Source organism: Notolepis coatsorum (assembly GCF_963971535.1).
Source record: "Notolepis coatsorum genome assembly, chromosome: 7".
Lineage (NCBI taxonomy): Eukaryota > Metazoa > Chordata > Actinopteri > Aulopiformes > Paralepididae > Notolepis > Notolepis coatsorum.
The window spans coordinates 2,245,273-2,271,595 of NC_140171.1; the positions used below are offsets into that span (position 1 = coordinate 2,245,273).

General features: G+C 44.0%; 1 protein-coding gene across 2 annotated transcripts in view; it reads right to left on the reverse strand.

Annotated features, from left to right (window-relative positions):
- Positions 1 to 5,398: 5,398 nt before the first annotated feature.
- The window catches only part of LOC311231558 (NACHT, LRR and PYD domains-containing protein 3-like), a 75,590-nt gene continuing 54,665 nt past the window's right edge, over positions 5,399 to 26,323 (reverse strand). For both annotated transcript variants that reach the window (XM_084318181.1, XM_084318180.1), the window contains exons 10-16: positions 26,252 to 26,307; positions 25,057 to 25,274; positions 23,140 to 23,411; positions 18,297 to 18,413; positions 17,127 to 17,271; positions 11,811 to 11,996; positions 5,399 to 7,464 (exon numbers count right to left, since the gene is read on the reverse strand). In XM_084318181.1, coding sequence (XP_084174307.1) covers positions 11,818 to 11,996; positions 17,127 to 17,271; positions 18,297 to 18,413; positions 23,140 to 23,411; positions 25,057 to 25,274; positions 26,252 to 26,307 — 987 coding nt within the window. In that variant the 3' untranslated portion in view covers positions 5,399 to 7,464; positions 11,811 to 11,817. The remainder of the gene's footprint in view (positions 7,465 to 11,810; positions 11,997 to 17,126; positions 17,272 to 18,296; positions 18,414 to 23,139; positions 23,412 to 25,056; positions 25,275 to 26,251; positions 26,308 to 26,323) is intronic.

Consider the following 26,323-nt stretch of genomic DNA (forward strand, 5'->3'; position numbering starts at 1 on the left):
TCAACAATAAAGGGATATGTTGTATATCATACTGGTAATGTGTCTGTTACTTATTTTGCATCAACACTGCACCTCGTGGTCCAGGGTTCCCACTGGTCCTGGAAAACATGGGAATTCAGAGACTAGATTTCCAGTCATGGAAAACCTGGAAAATGTAGTAAAATGACCAAATATCCTGTGGCTAAAGTGTGTGTTGTCCCGGAGATTTTTAATAGTATTACTCACCTCTCCTTTTTTTTTATCCACTTTTTCTCCCATTTTCTATATTTTTCTCCCATCCCAATTTCGTATCATCCAATTCAACCCTCCCCTGTCACGAACGCTGTTTCTTGCCTCTCACAAGCCGGCTGCAATGTGGACTAAGTCATACATAGCACAAGTCCCCTCCGGTACTTGAGGTAACAGCAGTCGCATCTTTTCACCTGCGCAGCTCGATCTCTCAGTGGCGAGGAGTAACGCGTGGGAGGCTCACGCTGCCCCCGACACTTCCTGATTCTACTGCGCAGGCGCACCAACCGACCTGTAGGAGTCGCTGTCCACAACGCCCGATCCCCACCCATCAGTTTCCCACCCCCTAATACGGCCAATGTGTATTAGTATGAACGACCAGCTAAACTGAAAGCAATGTGGAGCGCTGTGTATTCGTGGCGAGCGCCTTGCCCACTACGCCACGTAGCCGTCCTATTACTCACCTCTCCTATGTAAACTTAGATGTGTATTTAGTTTGAAACTCGACTGTTGGTAGGAATGTTTATAGCAGCACCGCTCAACTTGGCCATGTACATTGTTTGAAATACTAAAGAAAAGCATAGCAGTGCTGGTCACGACAAGAGGAGGCAAGAGGACCTTATTGTACAGTCAGCAGTGAGGGAGAAGTCACCTGGAATGATTGTGAGACACTTCATCAGGAACCCTGCATTGTTGAAAAAGGAGGAATTACAACGGGGTTAAATGTGTCAATACTGATCGTAGAGTAAATGATGTTTGTGAGCATGTGCTGTCCTGGACCGTGGAGTAAGATCAAGACGACGACCCCGTTTGAAGAACACGCTGCTTGTATGGTGTATTTATAGATGAACAGACAAGCTGCTTGTATGGTGTATTTATAGATGAACAGACAAACTGCTTGTATGGTGTATTTATAGATGAACAGACAAACTGCTTGTATGGTGTATTTATAGAAGAACAGACAAACTGCTTGTATGGTGTATTTATAGATGAACAGACAAACCGCTTGTATGGTGTATTTAATATAGATGAACAGACACGCTGCTTGTATGGTGTATTTATAGATGAACAGACAAACCGCTTGTATGGTGTATTTATAGATGAACAGACAAACTGCTTGTATGGTGTATTTATAGATGAACAGACAAACTGCTTGTATGGTGTATTTATAGAAGAACAGACAAACCGCTTGTATAGTGTATTTATAGATGAACAGACAAACTGCTTGTATGGTGTATTTATAGATGAACAGACAAACTGCTTGTATGGTGTATTTATAGATGAACAGACAAACTGCTTGTATGGTGTATTTATAGATGAACAGACAAACCGCTTGTATGGTGTATTTATAGATGAACAGACACGCTGCTTGTATGGTGTATTTATAGATGAACAGACAAACCGCTTGTATGGTGTATTTATAGATGAACAGACACACTGCTTGTATGGTGTATTTATAGATGAACAGACAAACTGCTTGTATGGTGTATTTATAGATGAACAGACAAACCGCTTGTATGGTGTATTTATAGATGAACAGACACGCTGCTTGTATGGTGTATTTATAGATGAACAGACAAACTGCTTGTATGGTGTATTTATAGATGAACAGACAAACCGCTTGTATAGTGTATTTATAGATGAACAGACAAGCTGCTTGTATGGTGTATTTATAGATGAACAGACAAACTGCTTGTATGGTGTATTTATAGATGAACAGACAAACTGCTTGTATGGTGTATTTATAGATGAACAGACAAACCAACTGGGAAAAAGGTGTTGCATTTATGGATTATTTTAATCACATATTTATTCATGCTTTTACAAGCCGCCAAGCCAAAAGGGTCGGCCCAGTATTGTCTTTATGACACAATGCTTCCGGGACATTCTCAAAGAGAGTGGGGACCCTGACAGTCTGATATGATACAATATACATGGTTCATTGTTCATACTTATCATCTTTGTTATAGATGCGTTTTGCTTGTGAAATAGCCTAATGAACATGTGAAGTCCATCCTCCCTATTAATCAAGTTAAAGTTCCTCAAAGGGGATTTCTTTTGGTTTATTGTTTGTCACAAAGCTCACCATTGTGTTAAAGGAACAGGCCAACATCATGGGCAATGGGCTGACTGTCTTCTCCAGAGTAACCCTAACCCTGACTGCTGCCTGGTCAGTCAAAGGTCAGAGGTTAAAGAGGCCCTTTCATCCTCCTGACTGGTGGTTGCCTGGTCAGTCAAAGGTCAAAGGTTAAAGAGGCCCTTTCATCCTGGTGCCTGCTCAGTCCCAGGTCGGACACCTGTGCATCTCTCTTGTTACGTGACTCCACACATCCTTGAGAACCCTGTCGTCCGAACTGGATCGTATGGGAAAACGCACAGGTGTCTCATATTGGATGGTCAGCGAGCGAAGACGCCCCTCGGTCAGACGAGTAGATCAGACCATGGAGCAGAAGGAGAGGACGCTTCGTTTCCACTCTGCTGCCCTGCACTGCTGTCAGAAAAGCCTGTTGTGATCCATGGACCACCCGATGATTAATGTAATTATTATTTCTGATTGTTCAATAAATGCATAAATATAGTTTGAACTCTTTTCCAGTGTCTAACATTCTATATCGTTCTGTTTCGATCCGAGCAGTAACAAAACTACCCACAGTTCCCTTTTGGTTTGTGTTCCCTAAAAAGAGGGATGTTCAGCGGAAAGCTATCGGGCCACAAGCTAGCCTAGCTCAGCACAAATGAATGGAAGCTGATACGGACCAGCTAGCCTAGCTTAAAGCTCAGGGGGAGAGGTGTTATTGGCTAGGCTAGCGTGTCCGTATCTGCTTCCATTCATTCCGGCTAAGCTAGGCTAGCTTCAATGTTCTATTCACAAACCCACCTATACAATGTCCCCATATATATATATATATATATATTTTAACCTTTATTTTACCAGGTAGTCACTTGAGATCAATGATCTCTTTTTCGAGCAAGACCTGGGTATATGATGATTGTACCGTAATAATATTTACCAATAACTTTTAAATTGGGTCAATGTCCCCAATTAAATAATATATATATGACATAAGCACAATGTCAACTGAATATTCTCAAGCCTGAAAATAGTCCCTAGAATATTCCAAGAACGTGTTCTTTAGGGTTTTGTATCAATAGTAGGGGTGTAACGGTACACAAACACCACGGTTCGGTACGTAACTCGGTTTTGAAGTCGAGGTTCGGTACAGTGAGGGAACATTTGGCTTTCCATGTTCCACTCAGGCGTGATGTAGTGTGCAGTAACTATAAGGCTGTCAACGAATATTCTATATTGAAATTAATAATCGAGTTGTAAATTCTTTTTTAAATAATAATTATATTAGATTGTGAAAAAAACAGCCCCCGGTGGGCAGTCGTTAGTGGTTAATATACCGTTGTATTCGTTCGTTACACTACACAACCGTTCGGTACGGTACACACTGGAACGGTACGGATACCTTTACACCCCTAATCAATAGCCACCGCATAGTTGATAACAAAATGGTGAGCTATATGGAATGTTAAAGGGGCACTTCACCAGAAAACACTGGTTTATTTTGCACCTAATCTCACACATCCAAAAACTCCAAACCGGTTTGCACACATTAATTTAGTTTGACAGTTATTGAGAGCAAATTAGTTTGAATATGGCCACCAGTGATGCCATCGGGGACATTTAATCCTTGTGTTAATTACAGCTCAGTGAAATGATAAGGCAGCAGTTCCCTGTAAAGACAAGGTCACTTCTTTCATCTACATTTCACGGAGTTGTAATTAAGACAAGGATTCGATGTCCCCCGATGACATCACCGGTGGCCCTTTTCAAACCAGGACCCCCCCCCCACACCAAAAGGTCTAGTCAGAGGTAGAGACCCCCACACACCAAAAGGTCTAGTCAGAGGTAGAGACCCCCACACACCAAAAGGTCTAGTCAGAGGTAGAGACCCCCACACACCAAAAGGTCTAGTCAGAGGTAGAGACCCCCACACCAAAAGGTCTAGTCAGAGGTAGAGACCCCCCACACACCAAAAGGTCTAGTCAGAGGTAGAGACCCCCCCACACACCAAAAGGTCTAGTCAGAGGTAGAGACCCCCCCACACACCAAAAGGTCTAGTCAGAGGTAGAGACCCCCACACACCAAAAGGTCTAGTCAGAGGTAGAGACCCCCCCACACCAAAAGGTCTAGTCAGAGGTAGAGACCCCCACACACCAAAAGGTCTAGTCAGAGGTAGAGACCCCCACACACCAAAAGGTTTAGTCAGAGGTAGAGACCCCCACACACCAAAAGGTCTAGTCAGAGGTAGAGACCCCCACACCAAAAGGTCTAGTCAGAGGTAGAGACCCCCCACACACCAAAAGGTCTAGTCAGAGGTAGAGACCCCCACACACCAAAAGGTCTAGTCAGAGGTAGAGACCCCCACACACCAAAAGGTCTAGTCAGAGGTAGAGACCCCCACACACCAAAAGGTCTAGTCAGAGGTAGAGACCCCCCACACACCAAAAGGTCTAGTCAGAGGTAGAGACCCCCACACACCAAAAGGTCTAGTCAGAGGTAGAGACCCCCCCACACCAAAAGGTCTAGTCAGAGGTAGAGACCCCCCACACACCAAAAGGTCTAGTCAGAGGTAGAGACCCCCACACACCAAAAGGTCTAGTCAGAGGTAGAGACCCCCACACACCAAAAGGTCTAGTCAGAGGTAGAGACCCCCACACACCAAAAGGTCTAGTCAGAGGTAGAGACCCCCACACACCAAAAGGTCTAGTCAGAGGTAGAGACCCCCACACCAAAAGGTCTAGTCAGAGGTAGAGACCCCCCACACACCAAAAGGTCTAGTCAGAGGTAGAGACCCCCACACACCAAAAGGTCTAGTCAGAGGTAGAGACCCCCACACCAAAAGGTCTAGTCAGAGGTAGAGACCCCCACACACCAAAAGGTCTAGTCAGAGGTAGAGACCCCCCCACACCAAAAGGTCTAGTCAGAGGTAGAGACCCCCCCACACACCAAAAGGTCTAGTCAGAAGTAGAGACCCCCCCACACACCAAAAGGTCTAGTCAGAGGTAGAGACCCCCCCACACACACAGAGAGAGAGAGAATCAAGAAGAATCAAGAGGTTTATTTGTCACATACATACCAGGGCATACAGTGAAATGTGGGTGGTCTTGCCCGCATTGATTGTGCAAAATACAATAATAAAATAGGCATAGAAAAAATAAAATAGATAAGACACAAGATATGCATGGTAAAAAAAAGACATGCTAGGTTCCTGAGAAACTGGTTCTTATATACACTACTATGCAATATACAATTTACAATGTTAACTCTGGATTTGCACCTCCTGTTATATAAGTCCTGCAGGGGTGGTAGTGCAATACCTGTAGTACGCTCAGCTGAGCGCACCACTCTCTGGGAGATATGTCAGAGGTAGACGGCCACACACCATCCGACAGCCTCAGAAACACAGTCCACATGCTGACATGAATGCAAAAATACACTTTTTATTGAAACATTTACATTTAGCTGAACACTTTTATCCAAAGCGACTCACAATTTGTGTACAACAAGTCAGCAGGAAGGGTACAACTCTGGCAGCTAAGGGTAAAAAAATATATCATTTCAGAATCTCTCAGAGTGAAAGAGTTTGGAACTTTATCAGCCTGATATCTCAATTCAGCAACAATCGACAGACAGAGGAAGACAATATACTCTGTCATTTTCTAGGAGCTGATTCGGTAGGAAGTCTTACTCTTGGCTTGGCTAACTGCTATTTCTAATGTAAGACTTTTTTTTTTTCTTAAATTGTGCTATGTTCCATTAGGTCTCACGGTGTTCATAATTGCTTTTGATTGATTGATTGAAAACTTTATTAACAGATTGCAGAATGGGTACAGTACAGTACAGCTCAATACATACAATTGTTAAGGGGATGCAGACCAGAGAAAGACGTTTGTCTTGTTTACATCAGGGTCCCCCATTTTCAATTCATCGACAGTACTGCTACATCTATACATTTATGACATACCAGATTTGCAAATACAGTACCGTTTGTGATACGAAAAGAGTCCAGAAAAAAAAGAGTATATACATTTGACGTAGAAACTGTACATTGGAGGAGGTTTGGTAGGTGGGGGGGACTGTGCATTGGAGTTGGTTGGGTGGGGGGGTTGGTAGGAGGGGTGAGTGGGGGACACTGTACAACTATACAAGCAAAACTGTACATTGGAATATTGACAAGACCATACTTGGTGATTTACTGTACATTGGAGGGGGTTGTGTTAGGACATTTGCAGGGGCCAGTTTCGAATTGCAGTCTCCCGTAGGTGTTTTTGAAAGTGGGTAGTGATTCACATTCCTTTACAGCTTTGGGTAAGGCGTTCCACATTGATGTGGCATAATTGCGAAATGTGTTTAGTCCCTTGTTTGAGCCGAATCTGGGTTTAACATGATTTGTGGAGCTCCCTCTGATGTTGTGATCGTGGTATTCACTGACCTTTGGGAAGTATTTTGACATGTACATGGGTACCTTGGTCGTGTAGTGTATCTTGTAGACCAGGCCCATTGCAAGTTGCTGTACTCTGTCGTCTACTCTAAGCCATCCTAGGTTGTCAAAGTGGGCAGGGGTGAGGTGGGTTCTAGGAGTAAGGTCAAGCAGTAGTCTGACCAGTTTGTTTTGAGATGTTTGTAATTTTGTTTTTAGCGCCTTTGAGGTGCTTTGGTACCATGAGGTGCAAGCATAGTCGTAGTACCCTTGAATGAGTGCTCCTGCCAGAGTCTTCAGGGTATTCTTGTTTACCAGTGAGGAGATCCGGTACAAGAATCGAGTTCGTTGTATATACAAAAAGTAAAGCCACAAGGTGGCATATGGTCTCTCTCTCTCTCTCTCTCTCTCTCTCTCTCTCTCTCTCTCTCTCAGCTTAGCATAAGCTGTCTGAAAAGGTTAGGGTCTTGGTCGTGAATGATGGTTTCAAACTTTGAACAGGCTTCTCTTCCCTTTCGTCGCACCTCGTCAATGGTGTACCGTGCTTTGGACGCCCTGCCTCTCGTGTCCATGGCTGCCTCCATTTCACCATCGTTTATGACCCCCTGTCTCAGAAGTTCACCCAACAACGTGTCCAAAAGATCGTCAGACGCTCTCTTGATAAATTGTGTTCGACCAGAGAGCAGCCTTTCCTCCACTTGGGACGGCACCTGGGTTCCACTTGGACCGGGACCTACATCATGATCTGGAAGATAAGACGTTTATTAAGTAACCAGTTAGACAAAGACTTTTATTAAGTAACCAGTTAGACAAAGACGTTTATTAAGTAACCAGTTAGACAAAGACGTTTATTAAGTAACCAGTTAGACAAAGACTTTTATTAAGTAACCAGTTAGACAAAGACGTTTATTAAGTAACCAGTTAGACAAAGACGTTTATTAAGTAACCAGTTAGACAAAGACGTTTATTAAGTAACCAGTTAGACAAAGACTTTTATTAAGTAACCAGTTAGACAAAGACGTTTATTAAGTAACCAGTTAGACAAAGACGTTTATTAAGTAACCAGTTAGACAAAGACGTTTATTAAGTAACCAGATTCAGATTATTTTATTGTCACAGCTTTTTTAACCTTTCACTACCACACTACATAAGGTTAACCCTTTAACTACCACACTACACAAGGTTAACCCTTTCACTACCACACTACACAAGGTTAACCCTTTCACTACCACACCACAAAGGGCTAACCCCTTCACTACCACACTACAGAAGGTTAACCCTTTCACTACCACACCACAAAGGGCTAACCCCTTCACTACCACACTACACAAGGTTAACCCTTTCACTACCACACCACAAAGGGCTAACCCCTTCACTACCACACTACAGAAGGTTAACCCTTTCACTACCACAAAGGTTAACCCTTTCACTACCACACTACAGAAGGTTAACCCTTTCACTACCACACTACAAAGGGTTAACACATTCACTACAAAAGGTTAACCCTTTCACTACCACACTACAGAAGGTTGACCCTTTCACGACCACACTACAGGTTAACCACCTGTGCTGTGGTAGTGAAAGGGTTAAAAGTACATATATAAAAAAAAAAAACGTGAGATGCTTGTCTTTCCTGGCTCCTCAACCGTAGTAGTTTTGTAGACAATACACAACGATCTATACAATAATACAGGGTAAAAAAACAATGGATAAAATATATATAAAAAATAAAGATATTCTACAGTGTAAGTACTGTAGCAGCAGTACGTGTAATAAGTGTGCTTGTGGTGTCTAAGTCACTTAACCCTTTCACTGCCACAATACAGGTTAACCCTTTACTATCACACTACCGAGGGTTAACCTTCTGTAGTGTGGCAGTGAAAGGGTTAACCGGCTGTTGTGTGGCAGTGAAAGGGTTAACCTTCTGTGTATTGTCGCAGTGAAAGGGTTAACCGTTTGGCAGTGCGGCAGTGAAAAGGTTACAGTGCTTTTGTGTGTGTAGCTCATGTGATAATTCAGAGTCTATCCGTCAGTAGTCTGTTTGCCCGGTGGAAGTAGCTGCTCAGTGTTCTGTTGGACCTGAGACTGTAGTAGCTGCTCAGTGTTCTGTTGGACCTGAGACTGTAGTAGCTGCTCAGTGTTCTGTTGGACCTGAGACTGTAGTAGCTGCTCAGTGTTCTGTTGGACCTGAGACTGTAGTAGCTGCTCAGTGTTCTGTTGGACCTAAGACTGTAGTAGCTGCTCAGTGTTCTCTTGGATGTGGACCTGAGACTGTAGTAGCTGTTCAGTGTTCTCTTGGATGTGGACCTGAGACTGTAGTAGCTGCTCAGTGTTCTCTTGGATGTGGACCTGAGACTGTAGTAGCTGTTCAGTGTTCTCTTGGACGTGGACCTGAGACTGTAGTAGCTGTTCAGTGTTCTCTTGGATGTGGACCTGAGACTGTAGTAGCTGCTCAGTGTTCTCTTGGATGATGTGGACCTGAGACTGTAGTAGCTGCTCAGTGTTCTCTTGGATGTGGACCTGAGACTGTAGTAGCTGTTCAGTGTTCTCTTGGACGTGGACCTGAGACTGTAGTAGCTGCTCAGTGTTCTGTTGGATGTGGACCTGAGACTGTAGTAGCTGCTCAGTGTTCTCTTGGATGTGGACCTGAGACTGTAGTAGCTGCTCAGTGTTCTCTTGGATGATGTGGACCTGAGACTGTAGTAGCTGTTCAGTGTTCTCTTGGATGTGGACCTGAGACTGTAGTAGCTGTTCAGTGTTCTCTTGGATGATGTGGACCTGAGACTGTAGTAGCTGCTCAGTGTTCTGTTGGACCTGAGACTGTAGTAGCTGTTCAGTGTTCTCTTGGATGATGTGGACCTGAGACTGTAGTAGCTGTTCAGTGTTCTCTTGGATGATGTGGACCTGAGACTGTAGTAGCTGTTCAGTGTTCTCTTGGAGGTGGACCTGAGACTGTAGTAGCTGCTCAGTGTTCTGTTGGATGATGTGGACCTGAGACTGTAGTAGCTGCTCAGTGTTCTCTTGGATGATGTGGACCTGAGACTGTAGTAGCTGTTCAGTGTTCTCTTGGATGATGTGGACCTGAGACTGTAGTAGCTGCTCAGTGTTCTCTTGGATGTGGACCTGAGACTGTAGTAGCTGCTCAGTGTTCTCTTGGATGTGGACCTGAGACTGTAGTAGCTGTTCAGTGTTCTCTTGGACGTGGACCTGAGACTGTAGTAGCTGCTCAGTGTTCTCTTGGATGTGGACCTGAGACTGTAGTAGCTGCTCAGTGTTCTCTTGGATGTGGACCTGAGACTGTAGTAGCTGTTCAGTGTTCTGTTGGATGTGGACCTGAGACTGTAGTAGCTGCTCAGTGTTCTCCTGGAGGTGGACCTGAGACTGTAGTAGCTGTTCAGTGTTCTCCTGGAGGTGGACCTGAGACTGTAGTAGCTGTTCAGTGTTCTCTTGGATGATGTGGACCTGAGACTGTAGTAGCTGCTCAGTGTTCTCTTGGAGGTGGACCTGAGACTGTAGTAGCTGCTCAGTGTTCTCTTGGATGTGGACCTGAGACTGTAGTAGCTGTTCAGTGTTCTCTTGGACGTGGACCTGAGACTGTAGTAGCTGCTCAGTGTTCTGTTGGAGGTGGACCTGAATTGCAGCCTCCCGTAGGTGCTCTTTAAGAGCGGTTTTGAATGTGGGTAGGGCGTTCCACATTGATGTGGCATAATTGCGAAACGTGTTTAGTCCCTTGTTTGAGCCGAATCTGGGTTTAACATGATTTGTTGAGCTTCCTCTGGTGTAGTGGTTGTGGTATTCACTGACCTTTGGGAAGTATTTTGACATGTACATAGTACAGGGTAGTATAAAATTGCCAACGCATCACTGTTACATCACTCCCTGCAATTGAGACTATTCATCACAAGCTGTGTCTGAGGAAAGCATGCAGCATTGGCAAGGATCCCAATCACTGTTTGCCCTCCTACCCTCTGGGAGGCGCTGTAGAAATCCCTCTTCCAAGTCAAGCAGGCTCATGAACTTCTTCCCCTCAGCTGTCATCTCTCTGAACTCTGTACCATGATGACAGCCCCATCCCCATACCGTATAAACTCTGAACTCCATTGCCTATACTCTAGGCTATGTTGCACACTGTATGAACTCTGAACTCTGTTGCCTATACTCGATTTATACCGATCTACTGCCTTCACTGTCTACAACTGCCTTAATCTTAACTACCTACCTCTAACTATAGACTACCAATATAACTCAATAATACTATATATATATTTACTGTATATTTATCCACACCTGTCTCAATATACCTGCATATATTCCTGTTTACATATCTGTATATACTAAATCTGTATATCCTTTACCTACTCTTACTAGTTATACCACTGGTAGGCCTGTCCCCGACTAAGGATTTCTATAGTCGACTATGATAGGCCAAAATGTGCAGATAGTCGACTGGCATTCGACTGAGAGGTTGGCAGTCGACTACGGCTCCTTTCGATCGATGAGTCGACTATTCGACTAGTCGAAGGTCAGCCCTAACCACTGGCCAGTATGGCTACTAACATAGTGTATTTATACTTGAATCATTGTACATAATAATACTGTAACACTGTACATGCATCAGATTAGCACTATTACTCAGTAGTACTCATTTATATATATTCCAGTTTAATCACTTGTACATTGTATAGTTATTGCTCTCTGGTTAGATGCCAACTTCTTTTCGTTGTACTGTACTTGTGCTGTATGATGGCAATACATTTCAATCTAATCTAATATAGTTTTGCTGTTTTTCTTTTGCCCCCCATTGACTTCAATCAATCAAGTATAGATACTGTGTTTGGATTCTCTGTGTCACAAACAAATACGATTTTATTTTTAAAAGTTTAATAAGTAAAAGGTTTGATTTGAAATAGATGAGAGGAAAGTACGTAAGAACTGCTCAAAACAGATAAAGGCGAGATGTGCATGATAAACGGCCAAAATCTGTATGATGTGATATGAAAAAAAGTATTACATTATAATAAATCTGAGGTAATTTTTTTTTTTTTTTTTTTTTTTTTAAGTTATATTCTCTAACAATTTGCCAACACTTACATTTGCATCAATGATTTGGCTGGTGTCCTGCTGCAGAAGTGAAGTTAACCGGTCCATTAAAAGTGTTGCCAGTCATGTTATGAGCAGTGACGACTGCACCATTCTGAGCAGAGATTGAGGGAGGAGCAGGAGGACGAGGAGCAGAGGAGGAGCCGGCGTCTCCTCCTGCCACGGCTGCCTGTCCATCTGGAGGGGAAGGGACAGAAACGGGGCATCAGACACGGAGAAACAGAGCCGGCTCAGACTCGCATCATTTTATTGTCACAGCTTTTTTAACGCTTTCACTACCACACCACAAAGGGCTAACGCTAACCCTTTCACTACCGCAATACAGAAGGTTAACCCTTTCACTACCACAAAGGGCTAACCCTTTCACTACCACACTACAGAACGGTAACCCTTTCACTACCACACTACAAAGGGTTAACCCCTTCACTACAAAATGTTAACCCTTTCACTACAGAAGGTTGACCCTTTCACTACTACACTACAAAGGGTTAACCCCTTTACTACAAAATGTTAACCCTTCCACTACCACACTACAGAAGGTTAACCCTTTCACTACCACACTACAGGTTAAACACCTGCGCTGTGGTAGTGAAAGGGTTAAATGTACATATATTCAGAAAAACGTGAGATGCTTGTTTTTCCTGGCTCCTCAACCGTAGTAGTTTTGTAGACAACAATACACAACGATCTATACAAACTATACAATAATATGGGTATTTAAAGACTATTCTACCGTGTAAGTAGCAGCAGTGTGTGCGTGTAATCAGTGCTGTCTGGGAGAAATGCGAGGCCCTGTACGAGATTTAAACGCGAGCCCCCCCCCCCCCCCTAAAAGGTAAAAAAATAAAAATAATAATATAATAAAAAAATTAAATGATAAATAGTTTTTTTGTGCATACAGTCAACGTATTCTTAAATAATAGCTGTTCTGAAGGGCCAGATTAACACTGAGAATCTACGTTTATTATTTTGTATAACTTGTATATTGTTTATATATATAAGCTATATACCTTTAAGCTTCCGTTTGAATCATAGTATTATTCGCTCGCCGCATTGGGCACCGCCCTCGACATTGGAGGCGCCAGCAGACGCGCCCCTCAGACAAGTTCAAAGACGTGTCCGGGCAAGTTCAGACATGCCCTTAGCAGGCGCATTGATTCCGGACAAGTAATTCGGTTGCGCTCTAGAAATCACTCTGAGTATATATATTGTAGAAGGCGCAAGCAGCCGTGGGAAGTTAAAGCAGAGAAACGAGAAGTAACCTAACCTAACAGCAGAACGAGTGAACATGTGAGCAGTGGAAGTAATGAGTCGGCAGTAGCAGAACAGGAGAAGCAGCCGAGCGAGATTGTAATACGTTCGGTACCGTTGTACACAGACCCACCCGCGGTGTATCGTTACGGATAGCTAGTAGCTACTTAGATACGACCATAATATTGTAGAACCATTATTGGCGCAGTATAGTGACTTGTGTAAGCGAAGTAACGTGGAGAAGCGCATAGTTAAGACCATCAGCGTTTGGATCTAACTACTCCCTGAAGACCATCATCGGGCTAGCTTCTAGTACAAACGAAGCTAGCTAGCTACCATCCCTGCCATCGGGCTTTGGATTAAGAGCTATTAACCCTGCCATCGGGCACTTGGATTACAAGGACTGGATCCGTACGAGACCCCCTTTTCTTCAGTGACCACAGGAGTATCCGACTATTCTTCAATTCCTCTGGAGCTTACAACTCCATGGGGGAAATCATCGTCTCCAGCTATCCCCCTCGCTTTGCCCTGTATCGCCTTCTCTCACTCCATGCAGAGCTCCGGTCGAGTATTCTTAACCTAGGAATTATTCATTCCCCTTGACTTTGATACTCTGACATTCTACTATCATTCTACTATTAAAGAGCAACGTAATAATTCAGTTGTATATTGATATTACTATTAAAATACTGTAAACTTGATATCCTTGTCCCCGTGCCGTCAATTGAGTGTCTGCCATATTTACCTAACTGTACTGTCTGGCAAGTAATAATATTTAGTAGTGGTTTAATCTAAACAATCTTTAATACAGTCCGGGTTTTGTAGCCCCTCAGCTACAATAGCGCTGCACGAGGCTGGGCATACAGTCAACGTATTCTTAAATAATAGCGCTGCCCGAGGCTGGGCATATGATACATGATTCTTAATTTTTTTTGGACCTTGTGGTGTTTTTGTTTTGTTCTTGATTTGATGTGATGTTTCTTCTTGACTTGTTTGGGGAGGACGTGTACGGCCCATGGGGACATTGACGTGTGTTGTCGGGCCTTATAAATACATTTGATTTGATACAGTCAACGTATTCTTAAATAATAGCGCTGCCCGAGGCTTAGTGGCAATGCACCTTTACAGTCGTACACCTGGCAGTAACAGGGAAAATGCATAAAACACCCCTGGAACCTGCTAAACAAGCTTAAAGCCAGGTTAATTTTTCAAGCACGACATGCAGATTTGCAGTTTTGCCTTATTTTAATCAAACTCTATAAGCTTAGTACACACGTCACAAACTGCACGATGCAACACACCGAGTGAGAGTGAGAGAGAGAGAGAGAGAGAGAGAGACAGAGAGAGCGTGCGAGAGAGAGAGAGAACGCGCGAGAGCGCACGAGAGAGCGAGAGAGAGAGCAAGAGAGAGAGAGCGAGAGAGAGAGAGAGCAAGAGAGAGAGAGAACGCGCGAGAGCGCACGAGAGAGCGAGAGAGAGAGCAAGAGAGAGAGAGCGAGAGCAAGAGAGAGAGCAAGAGAGAGAGAGCGAGAGCAAGAGAGAGAGCGCGAGAGAGAGCAAGAGAGAGAGAGCGAAAGAGAGCAAGAGCGTGAGAGAGAGAGAGAGAGAGAGAGAGAGAGAGAGAGAGAGAGAGATATATAAGCATGTAAGCAAAACTAGATTTTAGGTCTGTGATGGAAAATGATTGTTAACACTTTGATCGCCATGGGTTAAATTCATAATTTACCATCCCTCGCCAGCTCTATTTGTCTATGGAGAAGTTCCCCTTCTTTGCAGGGCTATAACTTTTTAAATTCTATTGCTACATTGCCATTATTATGGCCCATTCAATGTCCTATATGTATTGTTCAGGGTGTAGCAACGTTAAACTTTTTCATTCACATATTCATACTAAAATATGGTCTAAAGTATAAGTATGTTTTTATCGTTTTCTGCAGCTTTCTTCAGAACGTGATTTATAGCCCTAAATGCATTATATTGATGATGAAATACAGTTTGGTAGCGATCGGCGCGAGATGAAAATGATCTACGTATGATCTGATGATGACAGGATGGGCGGGGGATCGTTTATAATTCCGTGGGCAACATTAGATGATTCATCCAGAGTGGGTCATATGTTCATCATAGCAGTTTATATTGAACACGTTAGAATATAACGCTGAATCTTACCGTATGTTCCTCGCGCCGTTGGACGATCAGCGTGGAGTAGACCGTTTTCGATTATGGGATGTAGAAATGCCCGATCCATTTCCAGGTTGTATAATAGTATATACGTCCAAATAACGTTGTTTATTGAGTTAGGGCGAGCGATCTATTATCCAGTGTTTCAAGATGGAGTCGCGGGAGCTATAGAGAGTGGCCGGACCACATTTGCATGAGTACTACTGGTTCAAAGGTTAATATCCGGTTGGCAATCTGCCGATCGGCCACCAGATGGCGCTCTTGAACCGCTAGAGAGTTGAGAGGAGATCACACTTGTGTCTCAGGGCCCCGGAAAGGAAATATGATTTCGATGACAGATTTTTGAAATATTGACATCAAAGACGAGTTAAGGCGTCCTCGGCGGAATGAGCATGGCGGGGAATGACGAGTCCGGCGTTTTCGGCGGTTAAAGTGTTAACATTCTATTTATTTTTATTTAAAAAAAAAATTAATTTATATATTTTTTTTGCGAGGCCCCCCTTCTTTCTCGCAAGGCCCTGTGCGACCGCACTGCTCGCACGCCCCTAGCGGTGGCCCTGCGTGTAATAAGTGTGCTTGTGTAAGTCACTGGAGGTGCTTTTGTGTGTGTCTGCTCATGTGAGTCTATCCGTCAGTAGTCTGTTCGCCCGGTGGAAGTAGCTGCTCAGTGTTCAGTTGGACGTGGACCTGAGACTGCGGTAGCTCTACATTCTGACAGCCATCACCGATACAGAGCGTCTGGTCAGTAACATGGGTCTCCCAGTCCCTCAGCTCTGCAGTAAACAGCCATCACTGATACAGAGCGTCTGGTCAGTAACATGGGTCTCCCAGTCCCTCAGCTCTGCAGCAAACAGAACATACATTTCCTGGTATCTCGTTCTCACTTTATCCAATCAGGAAAGAGAGCTCCACACTGCAAAGATGGTCCGACAATTTGGCTTGGCAAGATTTATTGAATGTAAAAATATCTAGGGTTCTCCCTCCTGATTGGATAAAGTGAGAACAAGATTCCAGAAAATGTATTTTGTGTTTAGTGCAGAGTGGAGGGACTGGGAGACCCATGTTACTGACCAGACACTCTATATCAGTGATGGCTGTTTACTGCAGAGCGGAGGGACTGGGAGACCCATGTTACTGACCAGACACTCTATATCAGTGATGGCTGTTTACTGCAGAGCGGAGGGACTGGGAGACCCATGTTACTGACCAGACACTCTATATCAGTGATGGCTGTTTACTGCAGAGCGGAGGGACTGAGAGACCCATGTTACTGACCAGACACTCTATATCAGTGATGGCTGTTTACTGCAGAGTGGAGGGACTGGGAGACCCATGTTACTGACCAGACACTCTATATCAGTGATGGCTGTTTACTGCAGAGCGGAGGGACTGGGAGACCCATGTTACTGACCAGACACTCTATATCAGTGATGGCTGTTTACTGCAGAGCGGAGGGACTGGGAGACCCATGTTACTGACCAGACACTCTATACCAGTGATGTCTGTTTACTGCACAGAGGAGGGACTGAGAGACCCATGTTACTGACCAGACACTCTATATCAGTGATGTCTGTTTACTGCATAGAGGAGGGACTGAGAGACCCATGTTACTGACCAGACACTATATCAGTGATGGCTGTTTACTGCAGAGCGGAGGGACTGGGAGACCCATGTTACTGACCAGACACTCTATATATCAGTGATGTCTGTTTACTGCATAGAGGAGGGACTGAGAGACCCATGTTACTGACCAGACACTCCATATATCAGTGATGGCTGTTGGAATGTAGAGCTGCTTAACACTTATTTTAACAAAAGATTACTTAACTGATAATTCTGATAACTGTGATCATTCCATTCAAGGAGTGAATTTACCTGGCAGTGGAACAAGTCGTTTCCAAACAACATCGTCATAACGTGGATCCTTTATCGTCAATCGAACCTTCCTTGCGTTTGGATCCATGAATACTTCAAATGTCGGATGGTAATTTGGTCCATAATTCTGACGAAACTGCTCCCTCTGAGAACAGATGACAAAGTAATTGTAATAGATCAAAAGCAATAAAACATTTATATACCGGTAATTCATATTCCTTTAATTGTGCACTAATGATTTTCGATTGTTTAGAATGAGGACCGCATAGACACAGCCGTTGCGATTGAGTCTACACAGTCCTCACTCTGTCCGGCTGGCAATGAGGACCACGTGGACTGAACCTTTAAATTACAAGTTTATTCCATGCAATGTGTCTGAGTCTGAGTCTATGCGGTGCTTGTTGAAAATTACCTGCCAGTGCAGTTAGAACATTTGGCTTGGCAAGATTTCTTGAATGTAAAAATATCTAGGGTTCTCTCTCCTGATTGGATAACGTGAGAACGGGATTCCGGAAAATGTATTTTGTGTTTACTGCAGAGTGGAGGAACTGGGAGACCCATGTTACTGACCAGACACTCTGCATCAGTGATGACTGTTTACTGCAGAGTGGAGGAACTGGGAGACCCATGTTACTGACCAGACACTCTATATCAGTGATGGCTGTTTACTGCAGAGCGGAGGGACTGAGAGACCCATGTTACTGACCAGACACTCTATATCAGTGATGGCTGTTTACTGCAGAGCGGAGGGACTGAGAGACCCATGTTACTGACCAGACACTCTATATCAGTGATGGCTGTTTACTGCAGAGCGGAGGGACTGAGAGACCCATGTTACTGACCAGACACTCTATATCAGTGATGGCTGTTTACTGCAGAGCGGAGGGACTGAGAGACCCATGTTACTGACCAGACACTCTGTATCAGTGATGGCTGTTTACTGCAGAGTGGAGGGACTGAGAGACCCATGTTACTGACCAGACACTCTATATCAGTGATGGCTGTTTACTGCAGAGCGGAGGGACTGGGAGACATGCGTGCGTGCGTGTTTGTGTGTGTGTGTGTGTGTGTGTGTGTGTGTGTGTGTGTGTGTGTGTGTGTGTGTGTGTGTGTGTGTGTGTGTGTGTGTGTGTGTGCGTGCCTGTGTGTGTGTGTGTGGGATATGCTGACCTCAGGTTGCAGTTCATACGTCTCTGGATCACACTTCAGACTGTAGTCTTGGCCTCTGATCAGGACACAACTGGCTGAGATCGTGATTTTTGTGCTATCCTCATGCTGTGCGTATACCTTCAACCGGAAAAATTGGATCGGATAGTTTAGTATACATTTTTTTATATTTAATCAATTTGATTCAGTTAGCACACAGAAATAGAAGGTTGCATTCATTCAGATACATTATTCTATATCTATGAGTTGGCAAGACAAGTGTCCGCTTGTACTTCACAGAAACAAGTGTACCACTCGTTTGTTAAAATAACTGGTCTACATGTTAAAATAATAGCTCTACATTCTGACAGCCAGTGAGTAACATGGGTCTCCCAGTCCCTCCGCTCTGCAGTAAACACAAAATAAATTTCCTAGTATCCTCTCTCTCATGACCTGGGCATCAGTATAGGTTACAATACACTAAAATACATACAAATAAATACATTAAAATACATTTACAATACAACCCCTCAGTTAAAATGGTCGCACACTTGACCATCTCTCAACCATGATTTTAAGTTAGTTTTAAATGAAATGTAACTTTGATACTCCCTGAGCCGTGTTGGCAGACTGTTCCAGGTGTGGGCTGCTCTCACGGAAAAGGCTGTCTGACTAAAAGCAGACCTCCTGTTTGGGACTACACAGTCCCCTCTGACTACAGACCTGGTATATCTGTCAGCAGATGCTTTCTGTTTTATGAAAGTACAGAGGGGGGGAGGAGCCAAGCCATGTAGGATTTTATAGGTAAGGCAGGCATCTTTGAATTTGACAAGATTGTCCCAGCTCAGTAGGTTCTGGTTTGCTATGCTATAACAATGGTGGTGGCTGTTTGTTTTCCTGTCCAGAACTTTCACAGCCTGATGGTAAACTACCTGTACAGATTGTAGTGTTGTACAGGAGGCTTGTGTCCAGCTAGTCAGACAGTATGTTAAGTGTGACATAATAATGGCATTAAAATACAGTGCTGCTGCTTTTGTTGACAGAGAGTTTCTGATGTGACGGAAGTTTGATAAGTGAAACTTTGCATTGTTTACTACCGATTTGATTTGTTTTTTAAATGTAAGATTGGAGTCCATTTTTATCCCAAGGTATCTATATTCGGATACAACTGTCAACCTTTCTCCTCTGACATAGACATCAGGTGAGACAGTATTCATCAGCCTCTTTGTAAAAAACATGCAAACAGTTTTTTTGGTGTTTAAATGCAGACATGAGTTAGTCAACCATTCAGTGACCGATGTCATTACCGCTGTTAACTTGTTTGCAGCTTGCTGCTTGGTTTCTGCATGGACATAAATTACCGTATTATTGCATACAGCTGGAAGATCATTAATATATAAACTAAACAACAGCGGTCCCAATATAGATCCTTCGGGGACACCAAAACCACAGCTAAGGGCAGAGGATACTCTCTGAGTTCTACCTTCAAGATAAGACTTCATGTATGTGATGGTATTAGGGGAGAAGTTGTACCGAGAAAGCTTGGTGAGCAGGACACCATGATCCACAGTGTCGAAGGCTTTCTTTAGATCTAAAAATGCGGCTGCAACAACTCCCCCCTTATCAAGCTTAGATTTAATATTCTCCAGGAGGAAGCAGATTGCAGTCTCTGTTGAGTGTTTTGCCCTAAAAACCAAACTGCATGGGGTGCAGTCCAACGGAGCTGGTGCTAAGGTGACTTGTTAGTTGTTCTGCTATGTGTTTCTCTGCTATTTTGGAAATAACAGGTAAAATGCTAATTGGCCTATAGTTAGCTACCTCAGAGGATTTACCTGCTTTGTACTGTAGATGGGGGTTATTATAGCTTCCTTCCATGCTCCTGGGAAAACGGCCTTCACTATAGGATCTATTTATGATAGTTGATATTGGTCCAGATAAGCATTCATTAAATGTTTTTAGTAGCATGGTGTTTAGACCATACACATCCTTGGTTTTGGAGTTCTTCAAGGAATTTATAATTGTTGTCACTTTTGTTACAGTGATTTCACACAGCTCAAAGACAGGCTGATTTTGATCCACTGGAGACACTCAGATTAGTAGGGGAGCTCTGTTGCAGAGTCTGCACCGACTCTACAAAATAGGAATTAAAACTTGTTGCAATTTGAGGTCCATCCTGTGTAATATTGCCATTCACACAGATTTCTAGGCACTTTTTTCCCCCAGTGTGTTTTTATGTAGCCAGGTCTCTGACGGACACAAATAGTCCAAATTCGAGTCTTTAATGAGATGTTGGATTTGTTCACATTTCCCAATGATGCTGCAAATGTTTATGTGGCCTCCAAGTAACCCCTTCGGTTTTGCACTTGGATCCCATAGTATTTTTGCTTGATTGACAGTTTGAAAGAAGTCCTGCTTTCTGCGTTTGATGATTGCAGGATTTATAGTTCTATTCTTCATTTTGATTCGCTGTTGACTTATCGCGCTATTTTGTTTGATTGGCACATCTGGTGCTTGCCTACTAGGACTACATGCAGTGTTTACGAAGTCACTCTTGGTGTTCGGAGCTTTCTCCGGGACGCTGTCACCCCGCTGCCCCGAGGAATCAGCGGGTGGGCCTCCACCGACGCTCACGGCCGCCGAAGTCCTCGTTCGGGTAGCTCCCCCGCCGCCAGCTCCTCCCCGCACACCGAGGCTCGTTGCAGGTGCGCAGCCCGGACGCGTGTAACTGTTCCGCAACAGTAAGTGACTTCCGGGGTAGGCCTGATTGGCCCCGACAGGCACGTGACGCGCAACTTTCTCTGCCGCGCGGCACGCTCCGCGGAGCCGAGCGGCAGAGCTTACGGAATTACGTAACCGTCCAAATACGCCATGACTCTCATTCGGCGCTATAGCTCACCTGGCAGAGCAGCGGTCCTGCGATCCTGCGGTCCGTTGTTGGTGAGTTCGAATCCCATCAAATCTTTTTTTTTTTACGTGATTTTTTTTTAACGTGTATTCTTTCGCCGGTTAAGGTTAGGCATGGTTAAGGTTAAGGTTAAGGTTAGGCATTGTTTCGGAGTTGGTTAAGGTTAGAACGGTTAAGTTTAGGCGCTGTTAAGGAGCTGGTTAAGGTTAGAGTTTGTCTTAGAGAATGGCAATATTCTTTCTATGGTTAAGGTTAGGCATGGTTAAGGTTAAGGTTAAGGTTAGGCATTGTTTCGGAGTTGGTTAAGGTTAGAACGGTTAAGTTTAGGCGCTGTTAAGGAGCTGGTTAAGGTTAGAGTTTGTGTTAGAGAATGGCAATAGACAGCCTATTTCCGCGCGACAGCTCTCAGCAGCCTCGTTGCGCGTCCTGAGTTTGCCGCGTCACGTGCCTGTCGGGGCCAATCAGGCCTACCCCGGAAGTCACTTACTGTTGCGGAACAGGTACACGCAGCCCGGACACAGCACGCCCTCGCTCGGGCTCTCCGCCACGGAAGCGCGCCGCCCGGCCGACTCCATCGCCAGGTCGCGTCTATATTAATCCCAGCCGAAGAGTGCAAGAGCGCTTCCGCATTCTTCGCCGCGCATGCGCATGAGGTCCTCGCTTAGTTCAAACGCCCCATTCAACACGGTTAATCACAAATCGAAACTCCGTTAAGCTCCAGAGAGAGAGGCTGAAAACCCACAGTTCTTGCCCGACGGATGGGAGCCGAATCGCGGATCCGAGTTTTCTGATGAATAGCCCCAAAACATGAAGGTCGCGAACGGCGCCGGCTTCGCTGACCAGAGCTCTCTCAGATTCAAAGTTTTAATTGCAGCCTGGAACATACATGTTTCGGAACCAATGTGTAACTAGACAGTTACAATATAACATTTATATTAATTAACCCAGTTAATGCCTTAAGAGAAAGAGTCTGGTGGTCAATTACTACGGAAATGTTGTGTCTTACTAATAATAACTAATTCCTTGGTCAATAGAAGTCTCTGTGATACTTTCTGAATATGATTTGGGAATGGGCAGGGTTATAATAGAAGAAAGACAGTGTAAACAATATAATTAACTCTGAATATAATAATGACGAAAAATAAACAGGATACACAACAAGGTGCATGCGATGAGGTTATATGTAGTGCACCTTGTTGTGTATCCTGTTGTGAGCTCTGGTCAGTGAAGCCGGCGCCGTTCGCGACCTCCATGTTTTGGGGCTATTCATCAGAAAACTCGGATCCGCGATTCGGCTCCCATCCGTCGGGCAAGAACTGTGGGTTTCAGCCTCTCTCTCTGGAGCTTAACGGAGTTTCGAGTTTGTGATTAACCGTGTTGAATGGGGCGTCTGAACTAAGCGAGGACCTCATGCGCATGCGCGGCGAAGAATGCGGAAGCGCTCTTGCACTCTTCGGCTGGGATTAATATAGAGACGCCGCCAGGTCCGCCGCTCCAGCCCCGACACTCCGCAAGGATAGCGCATCCCCCGCGTCGCCCGAGAGGTAGATGTTAGATCGTTGTTCATAATCAAATGGTAGATTGTCCAGACATAGATCACGTACCTGAATGACAGCTCACCATTTATTTATTTAATTCATTGGAACTTTTTATTTCAGCACTGACCTTCATTGTTTGTTTGTTGCATTGGTTGTCCTTTTTTATCGCTCTCTATTGTCCGTCAACTGACTGAGATGCTACTGGATACCTGAATTTCCCCAAGGGGATTAATAAGTATCTATCTATCTATCTATCTATCTATCCCTCCCCCCGTTCCCTCTCCGTTCCCACCTCACTCCCACCCCGTTCCCTCCCCGGTAATATTATATGTTACAATAGGCAATACAGAATTAGAATCTGAATGTATACTAAGAGTACGAGTAAACAGTATACACAAGGTACCCTAACTGGACCCTAACTTACGTCTTTATGTAGCACGTTGCTCGGCAGCAGAAACACGTCCAGTACTTTGTGTTCATGCCCTGGTGGTCGGACGAGGAGCAGAATCTGGCTGCTCATTGATCGAAGTGAGGGGAACATCCCTTCGAGGAGCCGCCATGTCAAACCAAAGAAGGAGAGGTGTGGTACGTTCACCACCACGTGAGTCCGGGTAATCCTCAGCGGCTCCAAGATGGTCATCAACCCATCATCGGTGATGTGGACGACAGCTAACGACAGATAATCGCAGGACAGCGCTGTGGAGGACAACAGAAATGTTGCTTCATACCTCTGTGATCACGTATGCTGTACGTATGTTGTACGTTGTTTCATACCTCTGTTTCTCTATTGTTTTTGTATTATGCATTACTAGGAATGTCTGACTCTTAACCACCAAAACCTGCACGGACTACAACGTATGACGTATATCATGCCAGTTAGGGTACCTTGTGTATACTGCACCTTGTGTATACTGTTTACTTTTACTCATAGTATATATTCAGATTCAAATAATATATTTGTTGTAACGCACAATATAACCGATAGGGCAAACAGACCCTTGTGCTGAGTATATAGTGTGACAGCAGGCCTATAGTATGTGCTGAGTGTATTGTGTGACAGCAGGCCTATAGTATGTGCTGAGTGTATAGTGTGACAGCAGGACTATAGTATGTGCTGAGTGTATAGTGTGACAGCAGACCTATAGTATGTACTGAGTGTATTGTGTGACAGCAGGCCTATAGTATGTACTGAGTGTATTGTATGACAGCAGACCTATGTGCTGAGTGTATTGTTTGACAGCAGGCCTATGTACTGAGTGTATTGTTTGACAGCAGGCCTATGTACTGAGTGTATTGTATGACAGCAGACCTATGTGCTGAGTGTATTGTTTGACACCAGGCCTATGTACTGAGTGTATTGTATGACAGCAGACCTATGTGCTGAGTGTATTGTTTGACAGCAGACCTATGTACTGAGTGTATTGTATGACAGCAGACCTATGTGCTGAGTGTATTGTTTGACAGCAGACCTATGTACTGAGTGTATTGTTTGACAGCAGGCCTATGTACTGAGTGTATTGTCTGACACCAGGCCTATGTACTGAGTGTATTGTCTGACAGCAGGGCTATGTACTGAGTGTATTGTCTGACAGTAGGCCTATGTGCTGAGTGTATTGTTTGACAGCAGACCTATGTGCTGAGTGTACTGAGTATCCCTAAAGGTGCTACCATAATCGAGCGGACTGTACACGGACTGGACTCTGCGGAGGTCCACTGGACTCTTTGAGCTTTCATAGTCGAGCGGATCTCCGTGGACCAATTTCCTACATGTCTCGCGCCAGTTTACACCAGTTTACACCTCACGCCAGTTTGTGTGACACCAAGTGGGCACCGCAGACGTCCGCACGTCAGAAAATAGGAGCTTCGCACTTGGACTCTGCTGTGGGTCTGCTTTGAGTACCCTTTCGGTCCGCTTTGAGCCCGCGGGAGTTTGCTCCGTGTATGGTCCGCTCGACTATGGGAGGGCCTTAAGGCACATTCCTGTGCATTCCTTGCATTGGTAAAAATCTATTAATTAAATCATTGATTTAATAAATGTCAGTTATATTCTTCAAATAATCACCAAATATCAATGAAAGCTGAGACCCCGAATATCCATTTGAGATGCATCCTAACACTGTGTCAAACTGTTGTTGTTATTAATATATAATAAACATTGTGTTTTGAATCTCATCTATTCAAATATTGTGAGTGTACTGTATGAAGACTTGGGGCATTATATAGTTTTCCTATGTATAATGTCATGTCAACAATGTCGCCCAAAGTGCTACCGTTTCATAAGGTTATTAGATTAATAATGTGCAAATAATTAGCAATCTGTCATCAACAAACACTGACTTACCTGAATCTGAAGTTAAACAGTGTGGGAGCTGTAGCTGGGAGACAGAGCCCTGAGGACACTGGATCCTGAACAGAGGACCTGCAGGAGTCATGCCAGCTGACTTGAGGAGGCTCTCGTCCCATTGGACGGTCTCGTACTGCACCTCCCTCTCCCCCTCCACTCCAAACACCAGCCCTGTGGAATCACACTCGAACACACCTGCACTGGGCAACCTGGACCTGGGGCACACAATAGTAACTGCTGTATTAGAAAGATTACATGATGTTGGCTTTATATACCATCTGTTTTTATATAACCTGAATCTGGGGCAAAGATTCAAACAACTATAACGTTGGCTCTATAATTATTAGTATGTGTGTTTATATAACCTGAACCTGAGACACCATAGGAACACCTGTATCAGAACGATTCAGATGCAGGTTATAACCAAAGAATCAGATTTATACTAATGTCTGTTTTCCCTACAGTGATGCAGAAACTGACGTTTAATAATGATAGCAATATATTCAGTTCCTCCAGTCCAATAATTCTGTCCCAATATAGGCACACGTGCAATAGAGAACACATCCAAGCTTTGCTCAAATTGAAGTTAAGTTCCTTTCTAAAGCCATGAAACATTAGGGCTCTATCTGAATAGCTATAGTTCTTGGAACAGCAGAGAGGTACACTCTCACAACATGCATGTTTGGTGACTAAAACTCTACTTATTTAATCTTGATAAATCAAATACAAATATCACACTTCATACAGTTGCTGTGGGTCTGGTTTACTAGGCTTCAGACTAAGTGAGATTTTAGGCTTACTAGGCTTCAGACTAAGTGAGATATTAGTCTTACTAGGCATCAGCCTAAGGGAGATTAGTCTTATAGGCTTCAGACCAAGGGAGATATTAGGCTTAGTGCACAGTAAATTTCACAGAGTAAATTTTGCAGAGTAAATTTTACTCAAACTACTCAACTACTACTACTCAAACTTACTAAAATGTTACTCAGTTTGAGTAAAATGTACTCAGTTTGAGTAAAATCTACTCTGCGAAATTTACTGTGTGTGTATACTCCACTTTCTATAACATATAAGTCATTCAAACCAAGTATGGCAATTCAAAGTAAATTGTTATTTAGAATTTGTACAGATTCAAATGTTAACGTCTTGAAGGGCAGGGGAAACAGAAGAGCCTGTATTAAAATGTGGTTACTTGTATACGGTGCTTGTAGAGACAGTTGACACGTCAGGTGTGAAGCTCGTCCAGGACTGGAATACAAAAAAG